We start from the raw sequence: 20950 nt of genomic DNA on the forward strand, positions 1-20950 counted from the left end.
CTTAACTAACCCTAGCTAAAAAAAAAAAAGATTATACCTTCTTCAACAGTAGCCTATAATTAGTCTACACTATAGGCCTACTCACTGAACAACTTTGCTTATTGTGTGGATTCATACTATATGATTTAAACTGGCATATCTTACATAGACAGTGTTGCAGAACTGTTTTTACATACAAGTTGGTTCAATATTGCAAACAACTCATCTATATTATATTTTACCACGTCTGCTCGCGGACCACTTGGGATAGCTTGCGGACCACCAGTGATTCCCGGACCACACTTTGAGAAACACTGGTCTACGAATATGACAGTGGTCCATTCAAATCTTTTACGTCTATGGTCAAATCCCAGCCGAGCTATAACTGTAGCTCGACTTACCTGTGCATGTAAACATACTGACTGACAAAAAATCCGAATGAGTAATTATAACAGACGAGTAGCCTTGTGGACACACAATATTGTTGGAAAATTGAGATGCGTGAAACACTATTTGACTCAAATGGTAATCAGAAATAATTTGTTATAAAAAAAAAGACTAAAATGTGTTGACTAAAACTGACCAAGACTAAGATACCTTTAGTTTTCTTTTGACTAAAACTAGATTAAAATGACGAGACTTTTAGTCGACTAAAACTTGACTAACAAAAATTATATTTGAATGACTAAATATGACAAAGACTAAAAAGGACATTTCGTCACAAGACTAAGACTAGGACTAAATTAAAAATAGGTGACAAAATTAACACTATATCAGAGAGTATTATATTAACCTCCTACGATTATAAATATAAACGCTGATAGTCACGGAGGGTATTATAGTAGAGAGTATTATATTAACATCATATTATTATAAATAAAAACACACAGAGAGTATTATATTAGAGAGTATTATATTAACATGATTATAAATATAAACGCTGATAGTCACGGAGGGTATTATAGCAGAGAGTATTATATTAACATCATATGATTATAAATAAAAACACACAGAGAGGATTATATTAGAGAGTATTATATTAACATGATTATGAATATAAACGCTGACAGTCCGTCTGTGTCTCTGCAGGCTCTTAATCGCTATAGCGACACGGAGAGTGAGATCGCCCAGCTGCTGGCGCGGCACAACAACGAGACGGCGGCGCTGCGCGAGCGTCTGCGGCGGAGCCAGGAGCGTCTGCGCACGGCCGAGCGGGGTCAGCGCGAGGCGGACGAGCGACTCCAGCGCAGCGAGCGCGAGCTCCACAAGCTGCGGCGGCTCGCCGATGACCAGAGGCTCGGAGAGAGGGAGGAGCTGACCCGCAGGCTGGAGGCCAGCCAGCAGAGGGCACAGGAGAGCGAGCGCAAAGTCAAGGTGCGGGGACGTGTGTGTGTGTGTGTGTGTGTGTGTGTGTGTGTGTGTGTGTGTGTGTGAGAAAGGTGCAGGGACGTGTGTGGTGCAGCTGTGTGTGTGTCAGAGTTTCCGTTGTCCGGTAATTACCGGACATTGGCCGGAAAAAAAATGAAATGTCCCCTAACGCAATCTGAATTTGAGAATAAGCCTTAGCCTAATATGTAAGCCTATATTATATGTCCTCTGGCTATGTTTTTAAATGAACAGGCTCTACCGTTTGAAAAGTAAGCTATTAAACAACACGCATAGCCTATGCTGCATTTCAAATAGGAAGCGCATGCTTAAAACGTCCATGTTAAACAACAAACAAATGAGTGAGGCGGTTCAAACAAGGCCAGGCCTAAGCAGACTAGCCTTAAAAGTTTCAGAGGCCAGACGCGATGGATGATGATAAATTGGTAATGTCTGAAGCCTCAGATGTCCGGTCAACTCCACCAGCACCAGATAAAAAGCAGAAGTGTCGGGCGTATCTGTCGGAATCAGTGACATTGGGAGTTGCGGGGGGTGCGGCCACTCCAAGACACTGTCATTCTCCGTGTACACTGGACATGCAAAGTGTTCTTTACCCAAAGCATACAGTAGGCCTATGCGTTCTCTGTCTATGATCTGCAGAGTTAGGGCCTCCTCGTCGAGGAGATTGCTGGTCCGCGGATAATTTCTGGCACAATTAAACGGTATCATTGAACCGCGGCCGAAAGAAAAAGAAACTAAACATTTCCCAGAATAGGAAACATTTCTTAATTTATTGTTATCAAATAAAGAGGCATAGCATTAGGGGGTAGTGGTGTGAGCACTCATTCTTGTGTGTGCACATCTGTGTAAGTAAACAGTCACCAATGGAGATAACGTGGGTAGCAACAACAAACAACGTAGCCTTTTTAAAACAACGAACAAAGTGGACTCTTGCTGTCCATGAAAATATACTGGCTAGATCTTGTTAGGCATGTTTAAGTTAGGCTAATGAACATGTTGCAGTCTATACAACCTGATTATGTCATTTTTTAAGCTACATAGCCTGTCTCCAGTTTTCCTCAATTTGACTAATTAAGAAGCGATAATAGGATATTTGACCGGCATATCATCAAAATGTCCGGAAAAAGAAACCTCTGCCGGTCACTTTGACCCGCACCATTTTTGTCTAGCGGAAACTCTGGTGTGTGTGTGTGATAGATAGATAGATAGATTGATAGATACTTTATTGATCCCCAAGGGGAAATTCAAGGTCTCAGTAGCATACAGACATCACACACAACATTCACTAAAGCAGAAAAAGTAATTAAAAGTATATAATATAAAAAAACACAACTAAGCCATAAGGGCAGTAGAAGATAAAGAATATACTAAAATACTAAATAACACTAAACCTAAACAGTCTAAAACAGTAACCACATAGTGCACTGTTTCACTATGTCACTTTACAAAGTCAGCACAAACAAAGCAAGACAACACAAAAACAAACCGACAGTAAAAAAAAAAAAAGTGTTCCTGAAACAGAAAGGTCTTGAGGTGAGCTTTGAAGAAAGGAAAGGATGGACAGTCACGGAGGGATTGAGGGAGGGAATTCCAGAGCTTAGGGGCCATGGCACTGAAAGACCTGCCACCTAGAGTAGAGAGTATAAAGAGTCTAGGGTAGAAAGAGAGAGTGTGTGTGTGTGTGTGTGTGTGTGTGTGTGTGTGTGTGTGTGTGTGAGACGTGTATGAGAGCAAGAGTGTATGTATGTGTGAGAGAGGTGGAGTGTGTGAGAAAGAATGAACATGTTAGAGAGAGAGTGGACGGTCGGCCACTAGATGGTGCAGGAGATACTGTAGGTGTCTGTATTGCAAGTGTGCATCTGTACTGATCATCAGGGTTTAGATGCTGAGTCTCTCTGTCTGATCTGAGTTGTGGCTGGAGATGCAGTGTTTTGGACCGTAGTCAGTGGCATTTCTAATCATTCTGGTGCCCTAGGCCAGATCAAACCAGCCAACAGCAACTAGCACACAGATTTGTAGGCCGCTAGCTTGAGAGCCACACTTCTTCTGCACTAAAAGAAACGGTTAATCCCAGGCCAGTTGAATTCCAGTTGGCCCGTTGGCCAGAGATCTAGGAGAAAAATCCGGAGAAAAAGCCGGAGTTCGGAGTTCGATACATACTCACTATTCCCGACCTGTCATGCGACAATGTGACGTCACGGGAGTGCCTAACCATTTTGCGCGTGGTGGTCGTGGCACTAGCTGCAATATTCTCCTTAACAGAGGTGTTGCTGTTTGTTGCTGTTGTGAAAAGGCTATCGCTACCTACTTCACACCATAGAAGAAGCAATGAAGCCGCTAGTTGCCGTGGTGAATCAGTGAATCTGTGATCGGTGGCGGGGTCTGTTTGAGGGAGCCGTGAGCGCGCACTTATCCAGGATAGGTTTCACCTGGCTTGATGAATCCGTGTCTGCTCATCCTGGCTTGGTCTTTGTGCAACCAATTAAGCCTGTACGCTATTGTTTTGGATTCATTGAGCGCAGCTCAGTAATTTATCCCGGATGTCTTAATTCTGCTTTTGTGCAATAGGCCTTGAGTGACCTTGAGTGCCATAGTTAGTATGTAAACATCTTAATTCTAATGACATGGTTAGTGCATACATTTTCCTCCCAAAAAAACTCTAAACTCAACTACTAAAATGTAGCCACTTTAACTCACTCCTCCTCAGAGAATGGGTTGGGGGGGGGGGGGGGGTCTCATCACCCTTGGTGACACCCCAGGGGGCAGTTCTTTTGGGAGGTCGTGTGAGCCAGCTGCTGAGCTAAATAATCTTCCTAGGGGCCTTTCTCTGTGGTTTCCAAACGCGGCCATTAGACAACAGGAAAAACACACACTGCACACCTCTCTGCTCTTCTCGTCTCCTCTGCTGTGCCGGCGAGTTGACAGCCGGACTGAACTTGACTGTTACGAAGGTGGCCGCAGGGGAGGATGCTGCGGGCGTACTGTAGGCTTTCCGTCTGTGGTCAGCAGTGTGTGTGTCTGTGTGTGTCTCTTGTACATCTGTGGTCTTTCATTTTCCTCTGGTCATTCTGTCGGTGTAAGGGACTGGGAAGGGTTTGTCTTGAAGTTCGACGCGCCTTTCCCTCTTCTTCCATGGTGTGGACGGCGTGTTGCCATGGTGCTACCATGTGTGACTTATTGAGGAAGTGACCTCATAGTCATTCTTCTGTGGTGAGGCCAGAGTGGGTTGGAGCGGAGCTTTAATCAAGGATCTTTGGTGAGGCCTAACTGGAGAGAGGCGTCTTCAAATGGCATCTTGTTTTTTTTAAGTATATTCTTGGGCTTTTTTGCCTTTATTTGGACAGGACAGTGGAGAGTGAGACAGGAAGCCAGTGGGAGAGAGAGATGGGGTGGGATTGGGAAATGACCGCAGGTCGGATTCGAACCTGTGTCCCCGTGGGCACTCGGACCCGTATATGGTATGGGCGCTGTAGCCTGCTGCGCCACAGCGCCCATACCATATATAGGGCTTTTATAGGGTCGGTATTAGGGCTGTCACTTTTGTGAAAAAATCGTGTTCGATTTTTGAGACAAACGTGTTCATTGAATCGATTGTAAAATCGATTTTTCATGTCTAAAGACGTTTCCATTTTCAACGCCAAATATAGGCCAATCCACAAACAACTAACAGGCATTAACGTAAAGAGGGCGCTTGTAGACGCAAGCCAGCAATATTTCTGAGGATTTATTGGCGTGAAGTTTCGCGCACAATGACAAACAGGAGTGCAACATTCTCGAAAAACAATAAGCCGAGTGGACTGACATTACATCAGTGACGAACATTACTGCAGTCTTCAACAACGTATCTGTGTCTGTGTTTACGATTAGAAATGTCAAACACATTTCGCCTACATAGAACTCGATTGCGCAGTTTGCATAGCCTACCGCTTTGTTCTTCTCCATAGTTTGATATACCAAAAATCCGAAGTAATTCCACATCGAACTCCTCAAGTTATTAGGGCCTATCACTTGTCTCTCTCAGGTCTGATCGCGTTGTCCTCCATTTTTTTGGCAAAAATCGAGCAGCACAGCAGCTGATTCAAACAGCTGTTTCCGGTGCGTAAAATTGGTGGGAATTTTCTTTTTAGCTTTCGCAATGCTTACTGCACTTCGGAATTCTTTTATATTCTTATATTCTTGTTTGTGAATTTTGTTACATCTATCCTTTTTATTTGTTTAATTCGTTTAAAATTAATAGTGTACATATTTGGTTAAAATCGATTCCCTATTTTAGTTTTCGAAACTTGTGTTGTTTGGTCCAATCGATTGTGCAATCGATTTTCGAACGTAAAGTGACAGCCCTAGTCGGTATATTAGATTGTGTCGTCATGGATGGATTTACACATTAAAATCTTGTTACTGTGACTGTTTTATTCCTACACAAAAATGCAAAAGAATATTGATTTGATGCATACTGTTGTGATTAGCATTTCCTTTCCGCGTCGATACGTTTGTGCCAGATCATTATGTGGTTTTGATTGGCATGTTGATGGTAATTTTTCTAGTACCACAGATATCCTGGAGACTCAGTCAGGATGATGGTCAGGAAACAGGCTGTATTCTTGTGTCTGTGTATTCCAGTGTTTCCCTATACATTGACTTATTTGTGGCGGCCCACCACAATATCAATAACACTGACCACCACACAATGATTTTCCTGGTTGTACTAAATTGTGCTTAAAGCGATGGTTCGGAGTAATTTCACCCTAGGGTCCTTTGCACCATAACCCCGAGCCAAACACCCTCCCAGAACCTTTTTTCCCTTGGTCGAACCCTGGTCGAGTAGCGCTGTCAGAAACTAATGACGTTCTGCAGTCGTGATGGAACCAACTTTTATCTCGTAAATTACCCCACTAATAATGCCCTGAATGGTACGAAACTTCTGCAGTAGTACAACTATGACCTTTAGTCCAATAACGAGGCATTAGAAAGTGCACCAGGAGTTTATTTAAATAAGACTTGCCTGATTATCTGCTACTATACCGCTGCGTAGACGTTTCTTCCGTGATTTGGGAAAAGCCCGTAAAAGTCCTCGCAGGAAGCATGCATAAGGATGTAGATCCAGGAATGCACTAATATTTTGTTCGTAGTCCAGTTTGCAACAATTATTAGTTAACACTAATTTGTAAACACTTCGGAAAAAAAATATTAAAAACTGGATATACCAAAAAACGTTGATGTAATCGCTTCCTGGGTCACTCCTGGGAGTAAGCAGTGGGGCACAGAAAGTCTTCTAATCAATCCTAAATCTAAATCTACAGAATTTATAGACAATAGATATAAATGAGTAATGAACATGATAAATATACAGTATGTGCATATATACAACGATGATTCTGTTTCAATATCAACCAATCTCAATTGAATATATTCCCAGAACACATGCCACAGAAGAGATATTGATCTGATGCTATTTACCTTTGAACATGGACACTTACCTGCTCTGTTTGGTCAGCTACCACTGGACAGGACCAGCTCAAATGACTTTGTATGTGACCTTGACCTTGTGACCTTTGACCCCTGACCCCAGGAGCTGGAGCGCAACATGGAGCTGAGCAGCGGGAGCTTCCAGAGGCAGCTGGCGGGGGAGAGGAGGAGAACGCATGAGGCGCAGGAGGAGCTGCGCTCCCTACAGGAGGAGGTGGACAGACTCACGCTCAAACTCAAGGTGGAGGAGATACACACACACACACACACACACACACACACACACACACACACACACACACACACACACACACACACTGACCTGATGTTGTTCTCTCTGTGCAGGAGAAGGAGCGAGAGTTGGACACCAAGACACACACACACACACACACACACACACACACACACACACACACACACACACACACACACACACACACACTGACCTGATGTTGTTCTCTCGGTGCAGGAGAAGGAGCGAGAGCTGGACACCAGGAACATCTATGCCAACCGCATGCGGCACACACCAGCCTCTAGGAAAGACACCGACAGCGCCGCCAAGAAGAAAGGTAAATAATATAACTGTATTAAATATATTACATAATATACAATAGTATTGAGTATAAATTGAGTACAGTATACAGTCATCTAAATGTGCAGTTCAGTATATTTAGAAACATTTACTGAAGGTGTGTACAAAAATCGAATCCCATTTTGTGTGGTGTATTATCAACATTATACAAGTTATGTGTTACGGTGAGGGTGAGGGTTAGGATTAGGATTAGGGTGAGGGTTAGGATTAGCAACATTATACAAGTTATGGGTTAGGGCAGCATATCTCAAACTGTGGGTCGCGACCCACTACTGGGTCGCGGAGACATGCCAGGTGGGGCGCGAACTGACGTGAAAAACAGGAGTTTTTTTTTATTTTATTTTTTATCTGTAGCCTGGGCCCAGGTAGCACCCGATGCGCAATGGACGCACTGTGTTACTCACAGGGAAGCGCTCGTGTCAAGGCAGCTTAGTTAGTCCCGACATACATGACATTTTGAACGTTGTTGTGAGAGTGGTGAATTTCATCAAAACCCGGCCCTTAAAAGCGCGTCTATTCTCCGCACTTTGCGAAGAGATGGTAGCTGACCAAAAGGCTGTACTGTTTCACAGCGAGGCAAGGTGGCTTTCCCGAGGTAAAGTGCTGTCGCGCGTGTTTGAGCTCCATCCTTAGCGATATATTTGATATATCTTAGCGATACATTTGAGTTAAATGTCCAGTTACAAGGCAAAGACAAGCACCTACCTCACCTAGCAAATAAGATTACTGCATTCAATAAAAAACTTATGGGAGGATGGGACAGGCGCCTCGATCGCGACAGTATTATGCCTTTGAGATTTCTGAGTGAAATCGCTGAAACCTCTGATTGGGAGGCACTCTTGTGATCCCATGTATTAAACAGTAGGCCTACATCACATCCCTGCAAAGTTTATTTCAAAAATATTTCCCAACCAGCAGTGCTCAGTATGACTGGATTATGGATCCATTTAATGCAGCATGTTGGCATTTCATTGAATATATTGTACAATGCTGTAAAATGGCCTATGCTTCCTAATATGTTACTGGAAAACAGAAATATGTGTGTTATGTATTTATTTATTATTATATCTGCAACACCAGCTGATTTTAACTCTGTTGAAGAGGATATATTTAGAACTTGTCATTATTTCAATAAATTTGACAATTTTAAGCTTGACCTACCACTTTCTTAGAGTGATGAGGGACAGGTTGGGCTCGAGAATGCCCCCTTGATCAAAGTGGGGAATGAAAGAAAAAGTTTGAGAACCACTGATCTAGTTTGTTAACTACCACAGTCACGAGTTGGGTCACGATAGTCTGTCATTTTTAAAAAGTGGGTCCCCAGAAAAAAAGTTTGAGAAACACTGGGTTAGGGTTAGGATTAGGATGCCTTTGTAGACAGAGTTTTTATAATAATGAATTAATTTATCACCAGTCAGGTTAAAGAGAGATAGACACGTGTCATTCACACCAAATGCCAATGAGGCTTGTGTGTGTGTGTCTCTCCCATCTCCCATCAGACCTCAGTGAGGCTCTTCACTATGCAAGGTTGTGCTCTGGGTCGGAGAACCTGCGAAGATGTAAGAGCATCTCGCCCAAATGTAGTGTTTTGCAGGCCAGCTAGAGTTTAGCAGAGTTCACAGGCTAGTTAGCTTGTAGCTAATTGGCCAGTTGTGCTGTCGCTTGTGTTTGCAAGACAGTTGTCTAGTTAGCATGCTAGTCTTACACACCTACACACATACACAAACCAAACTCTCTAATGCCTCATTAAGTATCTCTAGAAGCTTTTGACTTTTTTGCCATTTGGATTTATTTAGTTCAGTGATTTGCAGTGTAGTGATTGAGTTTGTTTCGGTATGTGGACAATTGTGCATCATTGTGTAGGTAGTCCTATGCCTGTGTGATGTGAGAGAGAGAGAGTGTGTGTGTGAGTGAGTGAAAGAGAGAGAACGAGAGAGAGAATGTTTGTGTGTGTGTGTGTGTGTGTGTGTGTGTGTGTGTGTGTAAGTGTGTGAGTGAGTGAGTGTGAGAGAGAGAAAGAGAGAGAGAGATAATGTGTTGTGTGTTGAATTTCCCTGTTTGTAGTTCTCTGTTGAATCTCGGCTGTTCTGGGTCGATGTCTGTCTCTAACAGTTATTTCCAATCACTGAACTGCAAGTCATTTAGAATAAGAACAAAAGCAAATTGGCTAAATGCAAATGTTCTGTGTGTGCATGTGTGTGTACGTGTGTGTGTTTGTGCTTGTAAGTGTGTGTGTGTGTGTATGTTTTTTTGTTTGTACGTGTGTGTGTGTGCGTATTTGAGTGTCTGTTAGTCCCCAGCAGGAGTAACAGTAAGGCTGTGTGTGTGTGTGTGTGTGTGTGTGTGTGTGTGTGTGTGTGTGTGTTTGTGTGTGTGTGTGTATGTGTGTTAGTCCCCAGCAGGAATAACAGTAAGGCGGTGTGTGTGTTAGTGTCCAGTAGGGCTGTCACTTTTGTGAAAAAATCCTGTTCGATTTTTGAGACATAAGTGTTCATTGAATCGATTGTAAAATCGTTTTTTTATGTCTAAAGACGTTTCCATTTTCAATGCCAAATATAGGCCAATCCACAAACAACTAACAGGCATTAGGACGAACGTAAAGAGGGCGCTTGTAGACGCAAGCCAGCAATATTTCTGATGATTTATTGGCGTGAAGTTTCGTGCACAATGACAAACAGAAGTGCAACATTCTCGAAAACCAGTAAGCCGAGTGGACTGCCATTACATCAGTGACGTGACTGCAGGCTTCAACGTAGCTGTGTCTGTGTTTACGATTAGAAATGTCAAACAAATTTCGCCTACGTAGAACTCGATATCACAGTTTGCGTAGCCTACCGCTTTGTTCTTCTCCATAGTTTGATATACCAAAAATCCGAAGTACTTCCACATCGAACTCCTCAAGTTATTAGGGCCTATCACTCGTCTCTCTACATGTCGCACAGGTTGATCGCGTTGTCCTCCATTTTTTTGGCAAAACACGAGCAGCACTATAGCACAGCAGCTGATTGAAACAGCTGTTTATATTCTTATATTCGTGTTTGTGAATTTTGTTACATCTATCTTTTTTATTTGTTTATTTCGTTTAAAATTAATAGTGTAAATATTTGGTTAAAATTGATTCCCTATTTTAGTTTTCGAAACTTGTGTTGTTTGGTCCAATCGATTGTGCAATCGATTTTCGAACGTAAAGTGACAGCCCTACTGTCCAGCAGGAGTAACAGTAAGGTGGTGTGTGTGTGTGTGTGTGCGTGTGTGTGTGTGTGTGTGTGTGTGTGTGTGTGTGTGTGTGTGTTAGTCCCCAGCAGGAGTAACAGTAAGGTGGTGTGTGTGTGTGTTAGTCCCCAGCAGGAGTAACAGTAAGGCCGTGTGTGTGTGTGTGTGTGTGTGTGTTAGTCCCCAGCAGAAGTAACAGTAAGGCGGTGTGTGTGTGTGTGTGTGTGTTAGTGCCCAGCAGAAGTAACAGTAAGGCGGTGTGTGTGTGTGTGTGTGTGTGTGTGTGTGTGTGTGTTAGTGCCCAGCAGAAGTAACAGTAAGGCGGTGCAGACAGATGACCGGGCGCTCTCTCTGGACTTCCCCTCCCCTCCACCCGCCATCACCGACGGCAACGAGCTCCCTGAGCACAGGACCGATGACTACCTCTCACTCAAGGTAAGGACACACTCACTCTCACACACACACTCACTCTCACACACACACACACTCTCACACACACACACATTCCTAAGAACTAGTACAGTAGCATATCAGATGCCTCCTCTCTCACACACACACACACACACACACACACACACACACACACACACACACACACATTCCTAAGGTCTAGTACAGTAGCATATCAGATGCCTCCTCTCTCACACACACACACACACATTCTTAAGGTCTAGTACAGTAGCATATCAGATGCCTCCTCTCTCTCACACACACACACACACACACACACACACATTCTTAAGGACTAGTACAGTAGCATATCAGATGCCTCCTCTCACCTCCCTATGCTTCTGACCTCTGACCTTTGACCTCTGAAACAAATAGCACATTCTCTCCCCTCTGTGTGTCTGTAGTGTTTATTCCGGAGAGTCCGAACATTCACTGGCCGGGGATCGAACGTTTTAGCTATTGTGATGTATAGGGTACTGTTTGGGTGCCCACCTACGGTCACTAGCACTTTCTCCAGGGTGCCCCTCACAGGAACCTAATGGCCTTCTGTTGGCGTTCCTCCATGACTTTACATTTACTGACCATAATCAAGTCTAACATGCTGCAGTAGAGCTGTGTGACCATAGGCCACGGCTGCCTATTACTAAGCACGTGGTGGTCACACAGCTCTACTGCAGCATCTATGGACCCTTTCAACAATAAAAACAAAAACAATGCTTGAACGTTCTATTTGGTTCCTAATCTACTTCCTCTGCATTAAGATAACATATGGAATGTTAAAACGGAAGCCTTGTGGGGCCAACTATGATGCTGATAATGGAACTCTCTTGAAAGGTTCTATAGAATGTCTGATGAAGCTCAGTGTATCTGATGGAGCTCAGTGTATCTGATGGAGCTCAGTGTATCTGATGGAGCGCAGTGTATCTGATGGAGCACAGTGTATCTGATGAAGCTCAGTGTATCTGATGGAGCTCAGGAGCACAGTGTATCTGATGGAGCGCAGTGTATCTGATGGAGCACAGTGTATCTGATGGAGCTCAGTGTATCTGATGGAGCTCAGTGTATCTGATGGAGCACAGTGTATCTGATGAAGCTCAGTGTATCTGATGGAGCTCAGTGTATCTGATGGAGCTCAGTGTATCTGATGGAGCTCAGTGTATCTGATGGAGATACTATATACTTACAAAACTAATGCTCTCTTATGGGGGTCTTTCCTAATGAACTCTACAATCTTACAGGACTAGAGAAATGGTCTCTCATGAGGCCATTCCAAATGAACTCATATAAGTATAAGTATAAGTATATTTACTCTTGATCCCGTGAGGGAAATTTGGTCTGCATTTATCCCAATCCGTGAATTAGTGAAACACACTCAGCACACAGTGAACACACAGTGAGGTGAAGCACACACTAATCCCAACGCAGTGAGCTGCCTGCTACAGCGGCGCTCGGGGAGCAGTGAGGGGTTAGGTGCCTTGCTCAAGGGCACTTCAGCCGTTCCTACTGGTCGGGGTTCAAACCGGCAACCCTCCGGTTACATACAAGTCCGAAGCGCTAACCAGTAGGCTACGGTCTGTAAAGTTTTGCGGTCGGCATTGGTGAGTTTAAACAGGCGTGATATCGTTGTTTAAATAAGTTAATTATTGCGCGATAGGAGCACAGCCCCTTTCCTCTCACTCCCAGTGGCCTCTCCCCTCACACCTGGTAGCCTCATAATGAAGCAACAGCAGTGATAAACAGGCTCACCTGAGAGTGGACGCAGACCCTTATGAGAACACCCACTGGCATGCGTTGACGGAACGCAGCTGTGTGTAGAAGCCCTTACTGAATGTTTTAGATGGGTGGACGTTAGGGTGCATCATCCGCCTCACTTTTTGAAAAAAAAAATTTGAAAATCAATCTGTTCCCTCACGGGATCAAAAGAGTATATATACTTATACTATACTGATGTTTAGGTGGCCCACCGAGCCTCTGAAGTTTCCAACTAAAGACGTCCATAAAGCTAGGCTGTAAATATCCTTTTTTCTTACGCCAAAAAATAATGGGTCTAGCCCTATAATGTCAATGGAAGTTTAATATAAATATGGACTTTCCGCATCATTTGGTGTGAGTTGTGTGTCTCTATCTTTATTACTTCCTGAGATATGGCAGTAGTGTACATTTTTGGGGAAGATGCAATAACATTTCCTTTACCAGGCATTTTCAATAAACAACATGAAAGTAAACTATCAATAAAAGCTTGCTGTCATGGGTTTTGCCAGTACCAAATTTGAAGGCTGGAAAACAATATATGTGGTCAGCTAATGCCTTATCGAATGAACCAAATGAGGCCTGGTGGTCATTTTTCATAGACTCCAGAAATAACAAGTCCTCCTTGTTCTTCACCAAGCTTTCAGCGTTCTCTGGCCACAGAGCAAAAGTCTTGTCAGTTTTTCTCCATCTTCTGAAGTTTCTCCAGTGTAGATGGGCTGGTCCGTCGTTTCAGTGGGATAGCTCAGAGTTTGGCATTTTCATCCAAATCAATGCCATTTGGGGGCAGCCGTGGCCTACTGGTTAGGGCTTTGGGCTTGTAACCGAAGAGTGCCTACATCCACGGCTGCCCACATCCACGGCTGAAGTGCCCTTGAGCAAGGCACCTAACCCCTCATGGCTCCCCGAGCGCCGCTGTAGCAGGCAGCTCACTGCGTCGGGAGTAGTGTGTGCTTCACCTCACTGTGTACACTGTGTGCTGAGTATGTTTCACTAATTCACGGATTGGGATAAATGCAGAGACCAAATTTCCCTCACAGGATCAAAAGAGTATATATACTTATACTTAAAAGTTTGATGATTTTTTCACAGGCTTTCCTTTCTGATATCAAAGGAATGTTGGCCTTTTTATAAAAGTTGGACACCTGGGACAGTACGATATTTGCTGATTCCCACTTTGTCCTGTTTTCTGATGAACCATCCGAAAGATACCACACGAAGCAACTGAGAACTTGGCGACAGTTTGGAAGACGGGATCCAGTGATAATCGAGTCATCCTGAACAAGGCCACTGCCCAAACCAAATATCCAAGACGATTGTCTTATAGACAGAGTACATTTTGAAGACTGTGGATTGGCATTACTAATACACTCTCCACTAGAAGCCATGTTGCAAGAAAGTTAATGTAATCCTGTGTGATACAACTACTACTCTACACTAAACAAAATAGTCCCACGCATGTAGCCTATATCTGATTTGGAATTATGAGATTTTTATAACACCATAGCAACAACAGTTAAATTAAATGATTAATGACAAGTGTTACAATACACATTAAGGTGTTTTTCATCAAATAACATATTCAAAATAAAAAAAAAACGTTTTTCTGAGAAAAATCACCAAAATATGTATGACAACATAAAGAAACCCAATGTTTATCCAATGAGCTGTGTGCTTTATGCCCTTAATACAGTTATTATTCAAATAACTACTGGCTAAAAAATTGATAATAGTGAAATAATGTGAAATATACCCCCAATGTCCCCCATATTGCGAGGTGATTTCCTGAATTTGGCAACAATTTCGACCATTCGTAAAGGTTGATGGTGGGCCACCTAAATATTATCCAATTTACTTCAAAATTTACCAGGAATGTTTTTTTCGCTTATTGGAACATAATAAGCATAGGGACAGATTAATTTGCATATGTCAAGGCGGATGATGCACCCTAGTGGTCGTGACATCACCTAAGAGTGGACGCAGACCCTTACTGAACGTTTTAGATGAGTGGTCGTGACAACTTTTTAGTTGCCCTGGATTTCCCCCCTAGGAATAGTACCAAAAAATGACTTACCGGTACTATGGTTAATAAATTGGTGTTGCTGCAACGCAACTGCAACTCCTGCGCGATTTCATAGAATGAGAGCCTATTCCGCTGCTTGTGCAAACTTGAATTAAAAAAAGGCCTATTAATTAATTAGTAAACGTGTCATATTTTTCTTCTCTTCGTTTATGTTTTTTCTGTCGGACAACTACACGTGAAACCGCCCAATTTTCAGATGTAGCCAGCTGACGTAAATTCTGGTTCCATCACAATGAGTGTGGTGTTGGTGGCCTAGTGATAAGAGATCCGGCCTTCCAAATGGACCACTAGAAGATCATGTGTTCGATTCCATGAGTTCCCACCAATGTACCCCTGAGCAAGGCAATTAACTCCAAGTTGCCCCAGGGGGGCTGTAGATAAGGGCATCAGCTAAATGATGAATAATGTCATGTCTGTGAGGATGGTTGTGCTTTTCTTCTTTGGCGAGACTTGGCGTTGTAAACACTCTGTTGTCCTGACAAACAGATGAGCTTAGCCTTGTTTGTTTAGGGGGGCATAAGATCAACAGCTCAGAGAAGGGGCTCAAGCCCACTGTAGACTTTTCTCATGCTCAGTGTGTGTGTGTGTGTGTGTGTGTGTGTGTGTGTGTGTGTGTGTGTCAGCGACGCCCCTGGAGTCTTTCTTCATATATTTTAATTCCTTTTTAATACCATACACTGACGGTGGGGTTTGATTACGTTTAAGTACTCTGGCTTTGATTAAGTGGTGCTCTGCGATCCGATGAATCACCACTGATCGTTTGATTCACAGATTCACCAGCCTCGGGAGTCGCCATCTCACAGGGTCACTAAGGTCAGAGCCTTCTGCATGACCTCCACTATACCATCATGCAACTGTAATCTCAGCACAACTTACCTTAAAGGCTGAGTGGACGCTGCATGTATGCTAATCAGGGGTCAAGTGCTTGGCCAGTCTGACAGGACTGACCAGATTGACCAGACTGCCTGGTCACTTCAATACTAATATGTGACTTGCATGCGTTCAGGTGCCTTTAGAAGGCTTGATATGACTCTTTTCTGCACTCTCTAAAGTGTTTGCAGGCTCTCTAAAGCCAGGATTTCATAAAATATGGATGGCAAAATAGTATAAAGAAAAGGAAAGGAAATCAATGTAACCTTGCCGAGTTCTGTTCTCTCACTTGACAGACTTTGCTGTCTGTGCACACACTATTTATCCACTAAGAAAATGCTAGAGATACTCACTGGGTCCTAATTTAAATGATTGGCAGAGTGCAGTCAGGTAACGGTCAAAGTGTCTCATGTATGGACCAAAGCTATTCCATGCAATAGGAGCACTGAGCTGACCACCTGATATTTGCGCTTAGGCCTGATTCATAGTCTGTGTAAGATACGCAAATGTGACTGCACCCAGCCACACAAGCAGGATTTGGCTCACACTAACATAGCAATATGTGTCGTCCAACTATTGTGTGTGTCGTCCGAGTAGCTTGCGTAGGCTATGAGAAGGCACTTGTAAATGTGCGCGAGCACTTTGTTGTTAACTGAGTTTGCGTAGATTGCATAGACTGAGAAGCAGGCCTAAGGATCCTAGGTCATGGACTTAAATAAGCAAATGGATGTTGCCAAGTTCCTACATTAGCTTAGTTAGACGTCAGACGCTGCACTTTTCACCTCATTTAAATGAGTCCTTACTAATTTATTGACTGGCTTTTTACTTTCTGGCATTTGTCTTTAAACATCCTGTGTTGTATTTATCTATTTTTGTCTTCAGGAACTACATAACGGAGAACTGACGCCGAAGGAGGCAAACGCTGCAAGGGATCGAGATCAGGAACGGGAACGGGAGCGGGATAGGGAGAGAGAGAGAGAGCGAGGGAGAGAAAGAGAGAGGCTGAAGAAAGAGAGGGAGGACAAGGAGAGGGAGGAGAAGCAGAGGTTCAACCAGGAGCTGAGCACTCTGGAAGAGAAGGCCAAAAGACTCCGAGATGGTGAGAACCTGGGTTCATTAGCCCCATAACATCACCCACATGCAGAACCTGGGTTCATCAGTCCCATAACATCACCCACATGCAGAACCTGGGTTCATCAGTCCCATAACATCACCCACATCCACATGCAGAACCTGGGTTCATCAGTCCCATAACATCACCCACACGCAGAACCTGGGTTCATCAGTCCCATAACATCACCCACACGCAGAACCTGGGTTCCTCAGTCCCATAACATCACCTACACCCACACACAGAACCTGGGTTCATCAGTCCCATAACATCACCACACCCACATGCAGGTCAACACAATGAGTGCCAGGGCTTTACTTTAATCTGACTGACTAATTCAATTAGTTTTAAAGTTTTTAGTTTGGTTTATCAAATGTTACTCCTGCAATACCCACAGTCCTATAGGTAAAGTTTCTCATTATACTGTATATGTTATGCGCTCAATAACATTTAAAACTTTACTGTGAGTAGGAATGATGGAAGGCTTTTATCTTTTATATTTGTACTATGTACCAGAAGCTTATTGCATTATCAGCTAAACTAGTTCACAAATCATACAATTTCATGTCTCACTGTCCCCATAACCTTCTCATGAAGGTATGTCTAGCCTCACCAGGCCTCTATTTGAGACCAGAGTTTATTTATCCAAACCTGTAGCGACACCATTCTTCGGTTGTTCCCAGTGGTGTAGTCTAGTTGGCTGTAGTGGGTACACTGTGATGTAGTCTAGTTGGCTGTAGTGGGTACACTGTGATGTAGTCTAGTTAGCTGTAGTGGGTACACTGTGATGTAGTCTAGTTAGCTGTAGTGGGTACACTGTGATCAACCCCAAATGTTAATACGTATCCTTGTCAGTTTTAAGTGGGTATACTGAGATGGTGATGCTTTTCAAGTGGGTATACTGCGTAGTCCTGCGTATCATGTATTGTAGACTACACCACTGGTTGTTCCTCCTCATTGTTGTGGCCATGTATGATCAGATCAGTACCATATCCAAACAAAACGCAAACCCTTGATGAGGACGCCAACAAATTCTTTGGTGATAATGGTGAGTGCTAATGGTGTTCTTCCCCACCGTTCTTCAGATAAGTTAGCGGCACATGCGCCAGTGCTCCCCGACATCCCCTCAGTGGAGGGAGCTGGCCCGGCTGTTCATGAGCTCAAACGTGAGTACTGGTGTGTGGAACTGTAGCTCATACTCACAGATTAAAGCATAAAAACTAGCAGTAAGCTAGTAAATCATAAATCGTAGACAGGCAAACCTTGAGTCAGCCCCGTTGTAGAACTACGATGCTGTAGTTCTAGAATGTGTCTTAGAATTAATTAGTTGTGGACAGTAGTCGTAGAACAAATCTCCACCTTATTCCTAGGCATGCTACTGTAGAAGCAATTCTGGGTGGATTGTCCGGTGAAGAGCACTAGCATGGTTCTATGTGTGTACATTGGCCCCGTGTCTATGGGTATGTCTAATAATAACTATCACTGTGGATATCTGTCAACAACTATTGTCCAAGAGAACCCAGGTTTGAGTCAGCCAGAGGTCATGTCTCAAACCTTCTAGGGGGTTGTGTGTATTTGAAAGTGAATATCTGCTTGGAGGTGAAATATTTTGGGTGAATAATCAACATTGTTTTGTGTGTGTGTGTGTGTGTGTGTGTGTGTGTGTGTGCTTGTGTTAGAGGTTTTGATTGAGAAAAAATAAACTCAGAGAGAGCGAGAGAGAGAGAGAGAGAGAGAGAGAGAGAGTTGAGTTAATGTATACCTTTACCCATGTGACCCTGAGGTATTAAAAGTGAGCAACATGTCCGGCACATTCTAGTGTACGTTCTATTCAAAACATCATAACAGATACGACAGAAATACAACAGAGTGAGCAGAAAAGACACTCTGAAAACAATACATGATAATAGTGGGAAAAAACAGGAGAATCAAGGGAAGTCCATGGGATAGTTCAAGCAAATTATGGAGAATCAATAATGAACTATGACTAACAAATTATGAAATATAAACAAATTAATATGTACATACTTTTTGCTTATTGAAAGGGCACTGTTAGATTAATGCCTCAGACTGATATCATTTATTTATCTATTAACATTTTTTCACGTTTACTTGTATCTCTATTTTACATCTTTTCATGTGTTCATTTCCTTTTTCCCACATTCCTTGAGCTTTATTTTATTTTATTACTATATCTGTGTCAATGTTAGTTGAATGGACGGTCCTACCCTTAGTCTGAAACAGGGGCATGTTCCTTCTGAAATTAGAAGACAGTGATTCTTTATGAGCCAAATATAACACTGGAGAACCACTAATAACACAACAAAACATGTCAATGGAGAAGAGTAGGACTGTCTGTTGCTGTGCACCCTGACTCTTATCCCTTGTCTTCCCTCTTTATCTAGACTGGGAAAAGGAGGATGACACCAGGAAGAAGCATGGTCTCTCCATCTCCCAGAAGGAAGAAGAGAACAGGAAGAAGCGTGACCTCATACAGGAAGAGGAAGTTAAGGCTAAAGACGCCGAGAGCCCCACGGCCACTGTGGCCAAGCAGGAGACTGCGGAGGACGAGAGACTTCGTAAACAGCGCCTCCTGGCCAAGATGCGCGAGATTGACCAGCAGAACCAGGGAGGCGATCCGGATCGGTTCTTCTCCGAGTCGGCGGGGGAACCGGCCTCCGAGACGCGTCCGTCCTCGCGGGTCTCTGAGCCACGGAACCAGAACCAGTCCATCTTCAGTTTCACGGAGCCGGCGGAGAGCGTGAGCCTGTGGGGGGGTTCGGAGCCGGCGGCCGGCAGGGCCAGTGGGGGGGTTGCGGGCAGTGGAGAAGGTGTGACTGGGGCACGCAGGGCGACTCTCAGGGGCGCCCAAAAGTCTAGCGAAGATGACGGCTTCTCCTTCGGCAGCTACGCGCCATCCTTCGGTCGACCCACTCAGAGAGCCGGCCTTAGCTCCACCTCCACGTCCACCTCCACGTCCACCTCCAGGAGCCGGCCGGAGGTCAGCCCCAAACCAGTGCTTGACGCTGGGCTCGACGCCGGGCTGGACCTGGGCATGAAGGACCGCAAGTCCAACCTCCTGCAGCAGCTCTTTGGGTCGGCCACCGACCCGGCAACTCCGCCCTCCAAGATGGAGGTCCTGAGCCCGCCGCCCACATCCAAACCCCAACCGTCGGGTGCGGGGGGCCGCAGAAGAGACACAGAGACACCGCCTAGCAACAAGCACAACGGCAGCCGAATGTTGCCTAGCAACCGGAGCACTCTGCACGTGGCCGAAAGCCGTCCGGCGGTGAGGGCAATCGCCTCGTTTGATGATGACATCGAAGAGCTCACCCTCTGATCACCGGGCGCACAGTGATGACATCACAGTGGTCCGAGAACTTAAGAGACGTTTGTTATTGTTATTGTGGACAGGGAAGGGAATGTTAGAATTCTCTGCTCTGTTCTGTCAAGCACTTTTTCCAAGCACCAAGTCATTTACGATAAACGGAGGTCTAACAGAAAAAATGCCCACAGCTCCCCGAGTTCATTAACTCTCCACCCGTCCACACACAAACTGCTCAGCACAGCACAGCTAGTACAAACTGCAACAACAACTTTGTTCTATTCTCAGCCAGTGTATGTGTGTGTGTTTGTTTGTAGACGCCGTTTTAAAGTGCCATGCAGCCTGTTCTCATATCCACAGATTTTGTAATAAGATTACAGCCACTATGGACGTCTCAGGTAATAAGGTGGTGTGTGTGTGTGTGAGCGACCGACTGCTTGACTGATATCAGTTTAGATGTACTTTTTATACGGCACTATTTTAATTTTAATTATCACAACAGCAAACTCTATCAAATGTCAATGACACCTTTAGGGCAGTCGTGGCCTACTGGTTAGGGCTTCGGGCTTGTAACCGGAGAGTTGCCAGTTCGATCCCCGACCAGTAGGAACGACTGAAGTGCCCTTGAGCAAGGCACCTAACCCCTCACTGCTCCCCGTGCGCCGCTGTAGCAAGGCAGCTCAATGCTCTGGGTTAGTGTGTGCTTCACCTCACTGTGTGTTCACT

General features: G+C 44.2%; 1 protein-coding gene across 8 annotated transcripts in view; it reads left to right on the forward strand.

The window, feature by feature from the left end:
• lca5 (lebercilin LCA5) overlaps positions 1–20511 on the forward strand; it is a 34852-nt gene extending 14341 nt beyond the window's left edge. For 4 of the 8 annotated variants that reach the window (XM_042095507.1, XM_042095510.1, XM_042095509.1 and 1 more), the window contains 8 exons: positions 1069–1353; positions 6935–7072; positions 7301–7400; positions 9717–9734; positions 10935–11071; positions 16671–16887; positions 17985–18065; positions 19305–20511. In XM_042095507.1, coding sequence (XP_041951441.1) covers positions 1069–1353; positions 6935–7072; positions 7301–7400; positions 9717–9734; positions 10935–11071; positions 16671–16887; positions 17985–18065; positions 19305–20239 — 1911 coding nt within the window. In that variant the 3' untranslated portion in view covers positions 20240–20511. The remainder of the gene's footprint in view (positions 1–1068; positions 1354–6934; positions 7073–7300; positions 7401–9716; positions 9735–10934; positions 11072–16670; positions 16888–17984; positions 18066–19304) is intronic. The other 4 variants (XM_042095508.1, XM_042095513.1, XM_042095512.1 and 1 more) reach the window with 3 other exon arrangements.
• The last annotated feature ends 439 nt before the right edge of the window (positions 20512–20950 follow it).

The sequence above is a fragment of the Alosa sapidissima genome, chromosome 6 (assembly GCF_018492685.1).
Source record: "Alosa sapidissima isolate fAloSap1 chromosome 6, fAloSap1.pri, whole genome shotgun sequence".
Taxonomy (NCBI): Eukaryota; Metazoa; Chordata; class Actinopteri; order Clupeiformes; family Clupeidae; genus Alosa; species Alosa sapidissima.